Below are 18,238 nucleotides of genomic sequence, written 5' to 3' on the forward strand. Positions count from 1 at the left end.
TTGGATGTAGTCCCACCTGGGTGCTTTAAGTGGCACAGAGTGTTGCCCACTGTAGAACTGGACTATCCCAGCTCCAAGGACTGGACTAGATGGGATTAATCTCTGGTCAGGGCATCTTCTTCCCAGTCCGTTCCTTTGTAGCTACCTGACTTCTCTGGTGACTGACGTGGGATTGCCTTGATTTGTGTATTTTGACACAGACTTCCTTAGGGCATATTTGTATATTGAGTCAGTTTTTAATCAGATTGTGCTGCTTGAGCATCATTCTGGTTTTTTTAAGGAGCTGCTTTCCACTGTTACTGTGGTCTATTTTTGTAAAGCCACTGTCTGTTTTGAATTTTGCATGCTATATCTTTCAGAGTCTAGTCTCTGCCCATCTAGTGTATGAATCCCTGGCTTAAGAAAACTCATACATTACCTGTTGATTTCATAGTAGAACTCTGAAAGATAAGCTGTTTGCTCTCCATTCGTGAGTTCTAGGGAGGCACCTTGTTATCACATAACCCATATATACTGCCTGTACACTGTTTTTGTCTACAGAAATAAGTGGATTTTTAAAAAATATACCAAAGGTTTGTTACCTAATTTACTTCTAGATCTTTTTGTTTCTTCCTTAATCATTCATACATTTTCTTTCCCATTCCAAAAAGAGATAATGGAGAGTTCGTTCTGGCCTTAAGACTCAGGGCACCTTATCTGGTGAATCATCACAGGTCTGATGGTGGGTGGGTGTGGTAACTGGGAATGGTTTTAACTGTGACAGATTAACATTTTAAGGATTTGGGAATAGAATTGGGGAAAGGAGTGGTTCCTGCAGCCTGTAGCTTTTGTTTCTAGAGCGGAGAACTCAGTTTTTAAAATCTACACTCCCCCCCCCCCCCCCATTTATCTGTATTTCTATATCAGTGAAGTGCTGGAGGAGGACTTCGGTAGTCCAGCCTTTCACTGGGGAAACTGGATATTAAGTTTCAAGGTGGTAGTGGTTAACTCTCGACGTAGCCAGTGATTTTAGTTTATCACATTTAGATAGCTTTTATTTCATGGTGCATAATGAATAGATCTGTAATGCCTGGACCTGTTTATATATTGATACCTTGTATAGTAGATGCTTAGTCCGTTCATGTAAAGGTTTCACTTAATGGACATCTTGTAAATATTGTTCAGGAATATGTTCAATGTCACTTGAGCTTTTTACTGTGAAGTTGGTTCTGTTTATGTGTTATTTTCAAGTCTCTTAATACAGGTTAACTGAACTCCCCACTTTCGTGGGACATGGCTCTCGTTTAGAGAGGAAAGAACCTGCCACTGCAGAAAAGCAGCTTGCTTTTGTCTGTGCCCTAATGAGCTTATTTTATGTAAAGCATGTACATGTGCGTGCACACGTGTGTGTAAGAAAAGTCTGGTAAAGTGCTTTCTGTTTAATTATCTCATGAGGTATCCAGTTTCATTATCTACTGTGTCCAGCCCACGTATAAGGCCTTAATGTTAAAGATAGTAAGAGGCATAAACTGCCATCGTGTAGTGGCTGCTTTAGAGACTTTTCTATCCAAAGTACCTCTCTAAAAGAACACAGAAGCTAATGGAACTACGAAAACATGGAGAACCCCAGGAACTAGTGCACGTAGAATGTGAAAAGCCTGTATCTTTTAAGAGAAGTAAATGTGCAAGGAAGTTGGACTTTAAGAAGTAGTATGTGCTCAGTAATTGCTCACATTGTTCACTGTGTGCCCGGCAGAGCGTGCTCTGGCACAGGGCTCTCAGGTAATCATCACTGCAGCCCTGGGAGGTAGGCGTACTATGAACTCCATTTTATACATGTGAACATTTAGCCACAGTGGAACGTGCTGCCCAGGGCCATTCATATAACTCAGTGAGACGGAGCCAGGATTTAAATGTAGATCATCTACTCTGAGACCCTTGAGATTTAGGAGAGGGCTGAATTCTCTCTGACATTGTCCTTGATTGTTAAATTCTTTTTAGATGGCAACACTTGGGGAAGCTCGGCTAAGGGAAATGGAAGCCTTGCAGTCTCTCAGACTAGCCAATGAAGGGAAGTTGCTGTCACCTGTCCAAGATGTGGAGCTGAAAGTCTGCCTATGTCAGAAGGCCCCAGCTGCCCCCATGATCCAGTGTGAACTCTGCAGAGATGCTTTCCACAGTAGCTGTGTGGCGGTACCCAGTATTTCACAAGGCCCCCGCATCTGGCTTTGTCCCCATTGTCGGAGGTCAGAGAAACCTCCATTAGAGAAAATTCTGCCCCTGCTGGCTTCCCTGCAGCGTATCCGAGTTCGCCTTCCTGAGGGAGATGCACTTCGATATATGATCGAAAGAACCGTGAACTGGCAACACAGAGCCCAGCAGCTGCTTTCATCAGGGACTCTCAAATCTGTGCAAGATCGAGTGGGCTCAGGACTATGGTATAGCAGATGGCAAGCTTCAGCAGGACAGGTGTCTGAGACAAACAAGGTGAGTCTGGACTTTTCTTTGCCAGTTACTGGAATCCGCCGAGCTCTGTCCCTTTCCCCGGCACCTTCCGCTCTGGTACTGTTGCTGTTCCTGGTGATGGCTTGACTGGTACCGGTGCTCACTTTTAAGCTCCCCGCTTCGAGGGCTCTGTGTCCCTACCGTGCTTTCGTTTTCTCTGTTCCTGGCACTCCGAAGGGGTCTCTCAGGCAGTCTGCTTCTGGAGAGCAGATTTCCCCTTTTCATAGATACGTATAGTTTTCCCATTGATGTGTATGAATTCCAGACACATATTTAATATGTATGGAGTTTTAGGATTTTTATTTGACTGCTTTTTTCCCCCTGCTTCCTCTCATGTAAGTCACTGACTAGAGGGGAAAGCGCTTTCTGCTTTGTGTCTCTTACTGCCCCTGGAGGAAAGAATAAGTTCTGAAGTGTCTGAGTACTGTGTGTTGCTTCAGAGGAAAGGCAGTGGGTTTCATACCATCCATGATCTTTCTGCTATAAAAGCAAGATTCTTCTGACCATCCCTGGGATGGGCAGAGTTTTTTGTCTTCTTCCATAGAAGGTGACTGCAGGAAAAAAATGTGAAAATATCAGAAAAGTACAATCAGAGGGCAGTGTTCAGCCTTGATATGAGTGTGACCTGATTTTCAGATCTCATACAGAGTTCTCTAGCCGAGATCTCGCAGCTCTCTTGTGCTGTACTAACACAGTGAATTAGGAGTTAAATGTTCAGCTGATCAAAGATAAAAGACAAAAAATTGATTTCCATCATATTTGTATCCTTGTTTTCTTTTACATTTCTTTCCAGGCTTGTGAAATACAGTGTCTGGGTCTTAGCAAATGATGAATTAAATTTTAGTTGCATAGGGTGAGTTGTCGTCATTTGGGTAGCCTATAGGGGAGACATTTATGTTCTTTACCCAAGACAGGCTAGAAGTTCACCTTTATTGACAAAAGGAGGGGACACAACTGTTACTTATTTACTAGTTCAGAGTCAAAGGAGTGTTTCTCCTAGCACTTTTTAATAAACACTAAGGAAGGGAGGAAGGTGGACGTGCATGAGATCTGACAGTTCCTCAGTCAGTTTGCTCAAAGGGGCACATGTCTGTGTTCATTGTGTTATAACCTTCATTAGGAGAATTACATAGGGTATAAAAAGGCTGTAAGATCTGTTCTCATGCAAAGAAAATACCTTATTTCCCAACGGTGCTCTTGACCTCTGTGGAATCAGTCCAAGTAAAACCAGGAAGACTAAAGGCTTGGTGGATATGAGTTGATTTGGCTAAATCTAAAATACTTGGAGACTTCTTTCAGTTGGGAATTGAAGTCCTTCTTTCCTGTTTGCCTGCTTGATAACCCAAACTACATTCCTTGGACTGGTGGGAGAATTTTTAATCTGAAAAAGCCTTCCTATAAAATGTTTTCCTTCCATTAGGTGTCTCAGCCTACTGGCACAACATCCTTTTCCTTGCCTGATGACTGGGACAGCAGAGCCTCATATGTACACTCTCCCTTCTCCACTGGCCGAAGTTGTATCCCCCTCCATGGTTTGTATTTATTACGTTGATGAGGAGGAGGAGGAGGGCTGGGTAGTAAAGAGTAACCTTGCAGTAGGTTTTTGTTGTTCAGATACATGAAAAGACTTTATCCTCAAATGTCGGATATGGGTTACTAAGAATTTGCAAGGTAGGAGGAGGATCATGCTTGAAGGTTTATAAATGCAAAGCAAATAGGAAAAGGCTTTAATACATTGCTTTCAGGGATGAAAGGGTTAATCCCATGCCAACTGACTTTTAAATACCAGCCATTTCAGTCAGATGCTAAGTCCTGGGCTTCTTTGGGATCGTAGAGATAATCTACACTTGAAACCTACCTCCTTTTTTCTATGTTGACTCAAACTACACAGGTCCACTTATACACAGGTTTTCTCAATAAATACAGTACAGTAAATGTGTATTTTCTCTTCCTTATGATTTTAACAGTCTCTTCTCTTTAGCTTGCTTTATTCTAGGAATAGTATATAATACATAAGCATACAAAATATGTTAATCAGCTGTTCATGTTATTGGTAAGGCTTCCGGTCAACAGTAGGCTATTAGCACTTAAGTTTTTGGGGGGAGTTAAAAGTAACCCATGGATTTTCCACTGTTTTAGGGATTTAGCACCCCCAACTCCCACATTATTCAAGGGTCAGCTGTGCTTACGTATACTTGACTGCCCCAGGAGTTCTGCCTGGAGCCGTGGTGGGAGTCCTAATCCTTAGTCATGCCCTCCCACTATGTGTTTGGTAATGGGGTTGGAGCTACTCAGTCCACCCAGATTGCCCACGTCTTGGCCTGTTCTGTGCTTTCTATTGAAAGCAGAAGCTATCAAGGCAGATGCACGACCTCTTCTGTGTTAGCAATAATTAAGTAAGAGGGGATTCAGTGTAGACTTAGTACTTCCCTAGTAATCAGAAGCCTGAGAAAATCTTAGTTTGGGCTCGTATTATATCGTGGCTTTAGACACATTACGTGAACCTAATATAATTTTACAAGGCGAGGGTGGCAGTGGTATGAGGGGTATGAGGGGTGGTCCTGCTGTGCTTGCAGGTCTCAATGTCCATGTGAAACACCCTCTATTATCATTACACTTTGGTGTGGTCTTTAAACAGGTATTAGTCCAGAAGTGAATGAACTGTTGATGGAAGCCCAGTTGCTCCAGGTATCCCTTCCTGAAATTCAGGAACTTTACCAGACTTTACTTGCAAAGCCAACCCCTGCTCAGCAAACTGACCGAATTTCACCAGCTAGACCCAGCAGTGAGAAGGTGAGTGTCTGACAGGCAGCTGGGGAATATAGTCTAGGGTTGGGAGCATGATTTTTAGGTCATTCCATCTAAATAGTTCGGTGAATGAGATGCTGTGTCGATCATGAAAAAGATGCAAACTGTCTAATTCACAACCCCATTCCTAAGACTGTCAATGAGCAGAGGGGTGTTAGGCATCACTTTGGGCTCACATCCTGGAGTTTGGTGCTGTTTTTTAAGTGACCGTGAATTTTTTTTTCCTTTTAGCATGGTGCTTTTCATCATTCCGATGTGATAATAGCTAGAAGCAGGATTATTTTTTTGTAAGAGAAATACTGTAGAGATGAAAATCTAATTATAGTTGGGAAGGCCTTTTGGTATAAAGCTTTCAAAACCTAAAGAACATCTTGGAGTTAACGTTTAACAAATGCTTTAATTGCTCTAACCCTAACAGGACAGCTGGTGTGAGGACTGGGTCATCAGACTGAGGGTGCCTGTTTTGAGTGCTGACTTACTTGAAGGGGATAGATACCATGTGTGTTCTGTGTCTTAGCTTAAAGATGCTGCTACTTTCTCTTAGTAAGCTAACTGACCTATAACATTCAAAACTCCTGAGAATATAGTCAGGATAGGGAAGAATCTCACTATCAAATACCATTTAGAATTTTATTTTTTTAATATTTTTAAATTAAAAAAATATTTATTTATTTGAGAGAGAGAATGTAGAGCGAGGGGCAGAGGGAGAGGAAGAGCAGACTCCCCACTGAGCATGGAGCTCGATCCCATGACCCTGAGATCATGACCTGAGCCGAAACCAAGAGTCAGATGCTCAACCAACTGAGCCACCCAGGCACCCCTAGAATTTTATTTTTCATTACGATACCAAATAGTAGTGTAGCACCATTACTGGTTATGTTCAATTAATGAACCTTACTTCTGTATGGGGTGGGGATGTATGTCCTTAAAGAAGGAAGGTATTAGCACGGTTCCTTAGAAGTCTGTAGGTCAAAGGATAAGCATACACACCTAGGTAGAAACTACATGGTAGTCTTTTACTCCTGTAGTTGGTGGAGAGGAGAATGTAGGCATCTCCGCATCTTCTGGTGCTAATTTGAAAGCTAATCATGTCTTTAACATTTCCTTTTTCCACTATTTCTTTTGATAGCACTAACAGTTCGGCTAGCTAAACTCAAGCAGGTTGTCCCATAGGACATGAGGGGATGTGATGGCTTTTTTTTTTTTTTAATAAGTCTTCTCTGCACCTGATGTGGGGCTCGAGCTCAGCCCGAGATTGCGTCGCACGCTCTTCTCCAACTGAGCCAGCCAGGCGCCCTGGGTTGCAGGATTTTTAAAATGTTGATGAGAGATCATCCGAACTCTCATACAGCTAATACTTCACTAGTTTGAGTAACAGGCAGAACTGTCGGCTAAAATTGACTTTGCCTATCCACCCAGAATGAGTGCTGCCGCGGGAAGCGAGATGGAATCAACAGTCTTGAGAGAAAACTGAAGAGACGCCTGGAAAGAGAAGGCCTCTCCAGTGATCGGTGGGATCGAGTTAAAAAAATGCGGACCCCCAAAAAGAAGAAAATCAAACTGAGCCACTCCAAGGACATGAACAGTTTCAAGTTAGAGAGAGAGCGTAGCTATGAATTAGTCCGTTCTGCCGAAACTCATTCCCTGCCCTCAGACACATCCTATTCCGAACAGGAGGACTCTGAGGATGAAGATGCCATCTGCCCAGCTGTGAGCTGCCTGCAGCCAGAAGGAGATGAGGTCAGTGAGGTTTGGGCCATAGAGGACGTGCTTTCCCTTAACTCAGAAACCCTGTAAACTACACCTCATCTCGCTGGGTCTTTCTCTTCTGCTTATCTGCTTTGAGCTGATCTGAATGGATTGCTCAGCCCTCCCCCACTGATATCTCTGCTCTTAACCATCGTTCCTGGGTCTTCTCCCTTTTCTTGAAGAAACTCTTATTCTTCCCTTTTTCCTCTTCCTGCTCTTCCAGCTTTCACCGTCCCGGCGCTAAGAAGGTGGGAGGGATGCCGATGTAATGCCCTTTTGCTTACTTACCACAGGGCGGCGCTGTCTTAACCCCAAAGCAGTCACGACTTGAAGAATGGCTTTGACTTGGTTGCTTTGGCTGGTGGGCCAGCTGCACTCATGTGGCGTAGCTGTTGTGCCTGAGGTCCCGGTGGTGGGACAGTGGCCGGTAGTGGCAAACGGCCTGAATATCTTGAGGCTGGCCTGCCCAATTTCGAATCACATTTTTTCCTCTGAAAATCCCGTCTCCCTGCTCTTTGTAACCAGGTGGACTGGGTCCAGTGTGATGGCAGCTGCAATCAGTGGTTTCACCAGGTCTGTGTTGGTGTTTCTCCAGAGATGGCCGAGAAGGAAGACTACATCTGTGTGCGCTGTACTGTGAAGGACGCACCAAGCCGAAAATAAAAAACACAAACACAAACAACCCCCCCCCCAACCACTTAATGTAATTCAGGACTCCAACCAAGAAGATTTCTTCAATTTCTCAGCAAAGCTGCAGGACTGGTACTCAAACCAGCCTGTAAACGGTGCTATTTCTATTCCTTATGGGATCATTTTTCCAGAACTCTTTGAAAAAAAGAAAAAACAACTAAAAAATTTTTTGACACTTTTTGTATTTTTTTCCTTACGAGCTGTTTGTGGTTGTTGAGGTTTGAAATGCTGACTGGTTTTTCCGCAGGGGTTTCCACCAGTTTGGAAGGCATCGGAGCTTTTGCACCTTTCCATGTACAGCATTAAAATCTTACCTCTGTCTGGGATTTACCGGCTTACGAGTCCAACTCCGTTTCAGTGCCCAGAAGGGCACCAGAAATTCCAGTAAATCCTCATTTGAGGAGTTTCTCTCTTGTTTACTCTGTTACCATATTGGGGACCTTAAGTTTTTCACTTTTGGGGTTTTTGTTTGTTTCTTTATCCACTTTTCTTTTTCCTGGTAGACTAGGTTTATTTATCAAAGCAATAACTTCTGTGTTGGTTTCAGTGGCTGGAATTAAAACAAAACAAAACAAACTTCCAAACAGTGTGTTGGTGCTTTAGCATTTGGTTGATGTACAGAACACAAATGTCTAGTTTCTAGTGTCACTGATGAACTAGTGATGTAGAAAAGAGACTGCTCTGTAAGTAATTTGCCACGGCTGTATTTTGGCTTTTCCCCTGCCCCTCCCTTCCTCTCCTACTATTTTTTTGGTAGCTTGTATCAAATTGTTGCAGTTTATATTGTGGAATAAATCCTTGGTCCTAATTTAACACTAAATGCTGGTTATTTAGAGCCATTAGACTACAGCTTCTCATGCCCCTCTACCTTGTGGGCTTGGAAGAGCGAGACGGGGGGTTGCTTGCTTTTGCCTCTGCCCAACTAGGCTACAGTAGCAGTGGATTGTTCTTCTGTATCCTGCTCTGTTTGGTGGGCCGTATGCCTCCCATCTCTACTAATAACCCCACCCAGTCTTCACGGAATAGAACTTATCTTTAAAGCCATGCTGTTTTTAAATAAGCTTACCAGAATGGTGGCAAATCATTCCAATCCTCAAATCAGTCCTCCTGTGTAAATGGTGTCTCTATTATATTGGAATTGACAGGGAAACTTGGTTTAGGGTTAAGATGTCAAAAGGAAATTTAAGGAAGATGGATCTTTGCGGATGGCTAGGAAAGTGTGGGTCGAGGGACAGCTTGTGAACAGGCAGGCTCTGCCTCCGTGACTTCTTCCTGTCGCTTTCTAACTTTAGCTGCTGTTACTGGTTGTCGATAGTCCACAGCCTTTCCCCTCCTTTCTTTTATTTTAAAGGGCTCTGTTCTGCAGTGGAGAAGACCTTCTGGGGAACAGAACAGACTCTTGCTTGGTTTTTCCTCTTCTGTTGGTAATACTTATTTTCCCCCCATTCTGTAGCCATAAACCTGGAGATGGGTAGAACTAGTGGGTCTTTAATAAAACAAAACAACAAAAACAGCAGTTTGTGATGTAGCAGAGATTTAAATGTACTATATCCCCTTTGATGCAATTCAAATGATTAAATCTCTTTAAGAATGACTTGTAATTGTCTGCAGCTTTCCCACAGTTGTTGTGATGTCTCTCCTTGTCTGGTGGGGGCTCTGGGGCCAAAAGAGAAGAAGAGTCTCCAGAGTACAATCTGGAATAATAGTGGTTTGGCCTTTTTTAAGCATCCAAATTCTTAGAACCCCCTGACTTTGGGAGAGGATGCCATCTGTCCCAGTTCCATTGAGAATATAACTGAAAGGGGACACTGCAGCTGAAATAAAGCCTTTGCCTTTAGAGAGCTTTTGCCCATCTGGTATGCACCTCCTGTGCTCCCTCCTCGTGTTCTTCCTCACGTATGGGTTGTCCACAGTCCCTGATGACAGCATTCCCGGTGAGGTGGATTCTCTGCCTCTCTGAGTTAGTGGGGGAAGGGCAAGAAGGATATGTTTTTACCACCCCGTCCCCCATGAGAGGGCCACTGATGTGTTTACATATGATGATATTGAAGTTGGAGAGAGCGTCACCTGCCCAGTGATACTGCTGGTGAATGACAAAGCCTGGGTGGTGTCTTGCAGGTCTCTGGTTTTCCTCCTACCTTGTGCACTAACACAGCAAATGAACAAAGGTACATCTACCTTCTAATTGATCCCTTCTGTTAAGTACCCAGATCGACTACCAAGTGATGTTTATCTAAAAACCTTGTTTACTGTGTGTTAGCTGTGAAGCTGGCCTGTGTCCCAGAGAAACTTCTGCACCTGGAGAAAGAAGAGAAAACACACAGAGAAACTGATGCTTCATCTCAGTAATCCTGCAGCTGCATGAGGTGTGAGAAGGAAGGACTGTTAGCTGGAGTCTGAGCCAGAAGGGTGAAGGAGCCTAGTGAAGTTGGCACTAGAGGGTGATTGAGTGCCCCTGTCCCATGCCAGTGGCTCTTGTGTTTCTGTTTTTCCTTCTTTCAGATCAGACCCTAGAGGATTTCTTATGCAGAATCAAGAAAGGGCTTGTTTCTTATGTAGGCTCTAGGCTGGAGAAAGATTGTGTAATTTGATCAGCTGTAAAGGAGATGGACTTCTTTACAATTTCATTTCAGCATCCTGGGAGGTGGAACTCCCTTTTCTATCTGGTTAGCCTAAAGCCAGAGATACCGTCCGTGGTGGTGGAGGTTGGTAAAAGCCTGAGAGTCCCTGCTTCATTCTGCCATACAGAGCTTTAAAAAATGATATATAAAGATCTTCAGACTTTAGGTCTTTTGTTTTGGCAGAAGTATCTGGGATTCACTTAATTTGCTATTAAAATTAACATGACCTTTGGGTGTTTGTGTAAGATAACCCTGAGAACAAAGTGGATGCCTACCTGGAAGGGGGTAAAACTTGGTGTTGCCTTGTACCTTTTGTTGAACTCTGAAGGCCCTTTTGTAATGGGTTTCTGCGTCTTCTGTTTTTTTCATTTATGATCTTGCTGGGTATTTGGCAGTCTCTTAAGACCTGCCTCTGGCTTGGATCAGGCACTGATTGATATTTAGTGCCCATGGGTGTTCTGGGCTCAATCCTGCCTAGATCTCCTGCCACGCAACACAGACTGGAATGGATTATAGATGCTATGTACCTGTAACAGGAGATAAAATTGAACAACAAATATTTCAAGAGTCATTACCTAATCATCACCATTCAGTACCTGACTGTGCTAGTCTATGATAGGCGTCAGCCTGTATTAAAAGGTTTCTTTGCCATATTGATACAGAAAACACAGTCCTCTTCTGATGAAAGTTTGCCTGTTGGGAAGAAGAGCTGAGGAAAACAGTGAAGATCCCAGTGCCTTGATTTAGCTCCATATGAGAGTTGGAGTCCTTTCTCAGCTCCTAGTTGAGCACCAGAGTGATGACCTCACACCTTTTGCCCCTGTCATCAGTCCCTTGCATGTGGCTCCTCAAGCCTTCCAACTTCCTGAGAGGTTCCATGTGTAACTTGTAATAGAAATGTTATTGAAAAGCTGCCTAAACAAAACATTGTATAAAGTAGGAACTTGTGTAAAGTAATACTGTTGTAAATCCATTTTGAAAGTATAAAGAATCAATTTGTAAAGTGTATATTTCACGTCTTCCAAATTTATGTAAAGTTTTCATGTTTCATGACTGTGTTTACATAGGAATACATCTTTACATTTTTGTCAGTTGAATGGAATGTGTAAAACCAGCCAACAACAGGTCATCCAACTCCCTGTTCTGGTTCTGGGTTAGTTGTATAGGATGAAGGGCTGGGACATGGTGAGTTTGGATGTGTCTTTTATTTTCAGGATAACCTGCTGCATTGCCATCGAGGGATGGAATTGTGATGTCATTTGATCTGTTCCAGGTGAGTGGAGGCCAAAGGACTATTCTTTCTGTTTCCCCGTGGATGGAAAAATAGAGAAATTAAAAGTTGACTTTCTGAGGAAACAAAATTTATTTTTTCGAAGATAAATGCCCAAAGACACCCTCTCCAAAAATTAAAAAAAAAAAAGTTGGAGAGGAGTGCAGTTTCAAGCACTGACTCCTGTTGTCCCCGTGCCAGCGGTTTCTCACTGACCATAATTTTAGCAGGAATTTAAACAAAGCCCCTTTTACACATCATCAGGACAAGTAGTTTGACGTTTAATTAAAAAGTCAGTTGAGTATGAAAAAGTTGTACATTTAAGTTAGCCTGTCATGTATGCTCAGTTAATAAACTCTAAAATTGAGGAAAATTACAGTTAGAAGGCGAGGACCTTCATTCACAATAATCCAATGTATGATCTATGATTTTCAGCTTGGACTTTTTTTAAATTTTTTTTTTCTTTTTAAAGATTTTATTTATTTATTTGACAGAGACACAGCGAGAGAGGGAACACAAGCAGGGGGAGTGGGAGAGGGAGAAGCAGGCTTCCCGCCGAGCAGGGAGCCCGATGCGGGGCTCGATCCCAGGACTCTGGGATCGTGACCTGAGCCGAAGGCAGACGCTTAACGACTGAGCCACCCAGGCGCCCCTGGTCTTTTTTTTTTTTTTTAAGTAAACTCTACCCCCAACATGGGGCTTGAACTCCATACCCCAAGATCAAGAGTCGTATGCTCTACTGAGTGAGCCAGCCAGGCACACTAGCTTGGAATTATTTTAAAATGGATAAAGAATTTAGACATTGTGAAGGAATTGGACTTCAGAATTCTAGATTATTTACTCATTTTCTCCAGTCTATAGTTTCACCTATATCTAATTTAATAGCAAGTTTTATAAGCAACTCAATCTAGGGTTGTTTTTTTTTTTTTTTTTTTTTAAGTCACTTCTACACCCAACATCGGACTCAAACTCACAACCCTGAGATCAAGAGTCACATGCGGTACTGACTGAGCCAGCCAGGTGCCCCCTTGCAAGACTTTCTAAGCTGTTGGGAGAAGGCTGCTATTAAAGATGAGCTGTAGCCTCAGGAGCTGTCCCTATCCTCTGACCAGTTACGGCACACTGAGAATTTTGTTCCTTTAATGCTAAGGGATTATCTGTCATGGTCACTGTTCCTCAGGGTGACGTTTCAAGGTGTAGGTAGCAAGTATCCCTAATTTCATAGGTGTGAAAACTAAAGAGAGAGCCAGTCCTAGGACAGGTGGACTTTGGAATGTGAGGAGACTGATCTGGGAAGAACCAATCCCTCAGTGTGGTTTGTTGGTTCCTAGTCCAGGTCTCTTTGAGTCTCAAAGGATTCAGCATATTGGCTCCTGGCATTGGTGACCCTGCTTCACCCTCTGCCTCAGCCCCCACCTTCCTCTTGTCTCCAACAGTAGGGCAGGAGTGTGCAAATACGACCTAGGGGCGTAGTCACCAGTGGGCCATTTGTTTTATTGTGGCTCTGATTGTGTGGGGCTTTTATTTTCTAGAGATGACATGAAATCCAGCAGCCATCACTAGCGTTGAAGTGGCCACCCCCAAATGGGCAAAATGCCCTCAACAAGTTTCCTTTTCCCGACAGACCGTGATTGAGAACACATGGTCCATAACGTGTGTTCCATAAAAGTGCTGGCCCTACCAGATACCTCTGTGTGTCCTCAGGCAGTTTGATGAGAGGAGGCAGATCGTGGGCACAGGCCTCTCAACCTTGTCATGTATGCCTTGGAAGATGATCGAGCAGGGGTCATGGTGGATGTGAGTGTCCAGCCTGTTTTCATGCTCTCTCCATCGCTGTCCCAGTCCCGTCACCCCACCCGAAGAAATTCTTTGAGGGAATGAACAGCTTAGAGTGGGGCTTTGGGGAAGTGGTGTCCAGAAAGCAAAGCAGAGGAGAGTTTGAAGAAGGAGTAAGCATGGCTGGATATGGAAGCTGTCAGGCGTCCCCTTCTTTGCACGGGTACATGTCCCTGGAGCCACTACTAGAGGCAACTCTGGCTGTCACTCCAGGCTTGGCCACCAGAGGGCACTACTCGGTTTCCATAAATGCCACGGATCTTCCTGCCAATGTTGATGTAGGTTTGTCCTGTTTAGATTGACCAGGAGGGAAACAAATTAGGCTATCTTTAATATTGTTAGGAGTTAATAAGGCTCCAGTCCTTTATTGCACACTACCTTCCCTGACTTCGGTTTTTGAATAGGTTTGTAAGTCCAAGAGAAAATGGGAGAGGTAGAGATTAGAACAAAGGCTCTCGGTGCAGGGATTACGATATAAGGGACAACCCCAGAGAAAGGCTGGCCCTGATCAGAGGGCTAAGGTGAGCTGACTGGAAACCTGTTAGTTTCTTCCCTCAGGGCCACCCTCGTTGGGAGAGGAGACCATAACAAAACCGACATGTATACTGGAGGGCTTTCTATGAATCCATAGTGTCTGGGTCCTCAGGGAAGCAGATGTAGGAGCTGATCATTATCTTTGCTGGATGGTGATAGACTGAGTACTGAGGAAGTTGGTGTTCCGGGGTGTAGGACTTGAACTGAGCTAGAATACGGATAGAATTTTTTTTTAAAGATTTTATTTGACAGAGCACAAGTAGGTAGAGTGGCAGGGAGAGGGAGAAGCAGGCTCCCCACTGAGCAAGGAGCCCAATGTGGAGCTCAATCCTAGGACCCTGGGATCATGACTGGAGCTGAGGCAGCCACTTAACCGACAGTCATCCAGGCGCCCCACGGATAGAATTTGTATGAGGCTTGAAGCCAGTTGCTGAGCCAGACCTCAAACCCATATCCTGTTAATACATGGCTTTTTGCACTGTGCTGTGACCTCTACCACATTCCTAAGTTCTTTTTAAAATGCTTATATACCACGAACTGCCAGATAGTATTCTTAGGGGCTTTGCATCTATTTTTTTTTTTTTTTAAGATTTTATTTATTTGAGAGAGAGAGTGAGAGAGAGAAGGAGCACAAGAGGGGGGAGCGGGAGAGGGAGAAGCAGACTCCCCGCCGAGCAGGGAGCCCGATGCGGGACTCGATCCTGGGACTCCAGGATCATGACCTGAGCCGAAGGCAGTCGCTTAACCAACTGAGCCACCCAGGCGCCCCGCATCTATTGTTTAAACCTGCTAACATACGAAGTAATATTTACCTCTGGGTATGGGTGGGTGACTGGATTTTGACGCAAAATTGTGCCCTTAAATTGTTAGCTTTAGAATTTGAAATAGGGAGCGCATCAGTGTTTCTCTTGCTCCACAGCTGCCATATCCTTTGAAGGAGGGATATTCAGGGTTCCTAAAGGGTAAGGCTACGGCCTTTTTGCCCAGGAAGATAGTGGTCTATTTCCTAGTCTGAACTAATGACAGTTGCAGTTCTCTTGCTTCTAGTATTAATCTTCTAATACGCTGCAGCCATGGGGTGGGGCAGCATGAGAAACTGGAGAGGAAAGGGGGTGTTTGCCAGGACCTTCAGGACAAGCCTGCAAGAACATCCCTTACTTAGTAAGCAACACAAGAGGGCAGCAGAGGACCAAGATTGCGCTGCTTTCCTCCCTGATTCCCAGCGCTGGTATGGAGCCCACTGGGAGGGGAGGCGGTGGTAGGCTTAGACACCCAAGATCATTCTCCATGTCTTTGCTTCTCTGTAACCTGCCTTCAGACGCAGACTAATGCAGTGCTAACCCCTTTACAAAGTTCAGTTCTTTGTCTAACTCGCTGTTTAGGAAGAGATCGAGTTGTAAACTTAAGATCGAAGCCCAGGCTTTGAGTCCTCGTTCCACCTAAGGCAGAGCAAATTCCTAAGCTGCTGGCTATTGAGTTCCTCCTATATTCTTAGCCCTGCACTAAGTTTATAGACTTGGGATGGATAGAACATGATCACTGCACCCAAGGAGCTCCAAGTTTAACGTACAAGGGATCTATGTGAACAAAGTTTCTTCTCTAGTGGGCATGCACAGTTGTGATGGAAACCGAGGTGAGCAAGGCTTCAGAAAAGTGAAAATTTGACACTTGAACTATGTCCCTACCAAACTGGCCATGTGGCCTTGCTGAGGATGAGGGCTTAGCACATTTAAAATTAAGACTGGTTGGGACCCCTGGGTGGCTCAGTCGGTTAAGCGTCTGCCTTCGACTCAGGTTATGATCCTGGGGTCCTGGGATCAAGTCCCACATCGAGCTTCTTGCTCAGTGGGGAATCTGCTTCTCCCTCTGCCTGTCGCCCCCCTCCCCCGCTTGTGCTCTCTCTCTCTGACAAATAAACTCTTTAAAAAATAAAAAAATTAAGACTGGTTTACAAGATCCCCAGGGACATCAATCCTCCCTCCCCCACCCCCTAAGTTTGGTTTGACAGCAGCTACCTAAAGCACCACCGAAGGTGAGTCAGACAGGGATAGCAAATTGTTCAGCGTCTGAGTAGGAACAGGTCTTGCCTCTCTGCTTGTGTGAGTGGAGAAGAAGGGAAATGGTCCCATGAGTTTGCTTAGCACCTGCAAGGATTCACAGTGTGACCAGAACAAGATGTATGTCTAGGGCAACCTGAGGAAGAAGGCATTTTGGGCAAAGAAATGCCATGTACAATGATGAGAAATAATAAAAGCCAACAGGGGTGCCTGGGTGGCTCAGTCGTTAAGCATCTCCCTTCGGCTCAGGTCAGGATCCCAGGGTCTTGGGATCGAGCCCCGCATCGGGCTCCCTGCTCAGCGGGAGGCCTGCTTCTCCCTCTCCCACTCCCCCCTACTGTGTTCCCTCTCTAGTTTGTGCTTCTCTCTCTCTGTCAAATAAATAACAATAATAATAAAAGCCAACACAACCCTTCGTATGTGCCAGGCACTCTTCTGAGTGCTTTGCATATATGAACTCATTTAGTCTTTACAACATCCCAGTGAGTTTGGTACTATCCTACCCATTTTACAGATGAGAAACTGGAACTTAGGTTAAGACTGAAGGCCATCTAGCTGGTATATAGAGGAGCCAGGATTCATACCCAGACAATCTGCTTCTAGGGTCTGGACCCATAAAAACAAGATGGAAGGCCTCTGTGTACCCTTGAGTCTAGCCTTTGGCTCTCCAAAGCAATCAGCCATCCCTAAAAATTCCCCAGCAAACCTTCTGCTGCCCTTAAATGCTGTAGGTTTTCTTCCCACCACCAGTAGGCTGAGGCTTATAGAAGCCTTATTTTTAGAGAAGTGAGTGAATATTCTTCTCTTTCCTAAACTGGTTTGGGTGTTCAGCTGCCTCATTAATATCCCAGTATCTGCTGCCTCAGGGTGCGGGCATACAGGCCTGTGTGCAGGGACCCTGCCCTCAGGAGCTTCCTGGGGCTGGGTAGTGGCTCTCCTCAGCTCTTCCCCAGCACCTCCGCCTACCATTAGCCAAGTCCCCTCCGTTGCGACTGAGGCCAGGCAGATCATTGTGTTCCTGGCAACAAGATCAAGTCAGTACAAGAAAACCAAGACCTTTAGTGATGAAAGTTGCATAAGCACAAGTATGGAAAGTCTCCAGGTGCCTGGCCTGACCGGGAAGAGGACTGGGCCCGAGGTCAGCCGCCCTTGTGGGACCGGAAGCTGTGGTCAGTGGCTCCTGGCCCACATAAAAGACCCAGCAGGCCTATGTTGCTTGTGGGGCTTAGCTGCATGCACACAGAGCCCTCTTCAGTCCTGACAGGAGCTGGTACGTAATACGGTGCCCTAGGGAGCCAGAGTCTGGCTCAGGGTGCTCAGTCCTTTTTGAACCTTCCCCTAGCCATGCCGTAGGTTGAGCCTGAGCTGGCTGGCAGGTAGCCCATGGCTTCTAGACTTACTGAATTTCCCTGGGAGTTACTTAAGTGCTCTGGGGCAAACAAGGAGACTCCTCTTGTTGCCTCCTGTCGCCAGAACCCATAATTACTACTGAGTACTTTCTAGGGTGTCTGGCGCCATACCAGGAACTGGATCACCTCAGTTAATCCTAAGGGCATGTGAGAGGTGAGTTGAGATCTGAATCCCGGCAACTGGGCTCCCAAAGCCAAACTTGTAAGCAGGACACATACAGCCTCTTTTGAGAAGCCAGCAGGGGAAGGGACCTTCCAGGACCTCTAAACCAGCTCCCTGTGTGAGTGGTTTTTCCAAAACATAAAACTGATCCAGCTCTTCTTGTGTTCCTTCATGGTTTCTGTTGCCTTCTGAAGAAAATCCAAATAGTCTGATCTGCCAGACCCATGATGATGTTACTTTTGCCCCTCTGATCTTTCATGAATCCCCAAAGGCACCCTCACTCTGTAGCCCCCATGGAGCGACTTCCATTTCCCTAAGCAGAATAATAGTCGCTACCTTTCATTAAGGCCCTGCCCAGTGCTTATAAACATTACCTTATTTAATCTTCACAACAAGGCCTTAAGGTAGGCGGTAAAGTCTCTAACAGAGAAAGAAATTGAGGCTTTAGAGAGAGGTTAAGAAATGTGCCCAAGGTCACGGCTTTCTGATTCGGACTTTGAAGATCTTCACTGAGTGCAGTATCTTTAACCTACTACTGTTGTCTCTGCCTGGAGTGCCTTTCCTTTCATCGCCCACCTGGACAACCAGCTCTTCCTCTGAAGGCAGCTGAAGGGTCT

At 44.8% G+C, this 18,238-nt stretch overlaps 1 protein-coding gene across 5 annotated transcripts in view; it reads left to right on the plus strand.

Annotated features, from left to right (window-relative positions):
* KDM5B (lysine demethylase 5B) overlaps positions 1-11,360 on the plus strand; it is a 79,949-nt gene extending 68,589 nt beyond the window's left edge. For 3 of the 5 annotated variants that reach the window (XM_064593994.1, XM_045877020.3, XM_064593995.1), the window contains 5 exons: positions 1,981-2,466; positions 3,905-4,016; positions 5,123-5,277; positions 6,712-7,032; positions 7,567-11,360. In XM_064593994.1, the coding sequence (XP_064450064.1) occupies positions 1,981-2,466; positions 3,905-4,016; positions 5,123-5,277; positions 6,712-7,032; positions 7,567-7,704 (1,212 nt within the window). In that variant the 3' untranslated portion in view covers positions 7,705-11,360. Of the gene's footprint in view, positions 1-1,980; positions 2,467-3,904; positions 4,017-5,122; positions 5,278-6,711; positions 7,033-7,566 lie in introns of those variants that run through there. The other 2 variants (XR_010412228.1, XM_064593993.1) reach the window with 2 other exon arrangements.
* Positions 11,361-18,238: the final 6,878 nt, after the last annotated feature.

This window comes from Mirounga angustirostris, unplaced genomic scaffold, assembly GCF_029215605.1.
Source record: "Mirounga angustirostris isolate CCGP_5_RB_7025 unplaced genomic scaffold, mMirAng1.0.hap1 SCAF_6, whole genome shotgun sequence".
In the NCBI taxonomy this organism is placed as follows: Eukaryota; Metazoa; Chordata; class Mammalia; order Carnivora; family Phocidae; genus Mirounga; species Mirounga angustirostris.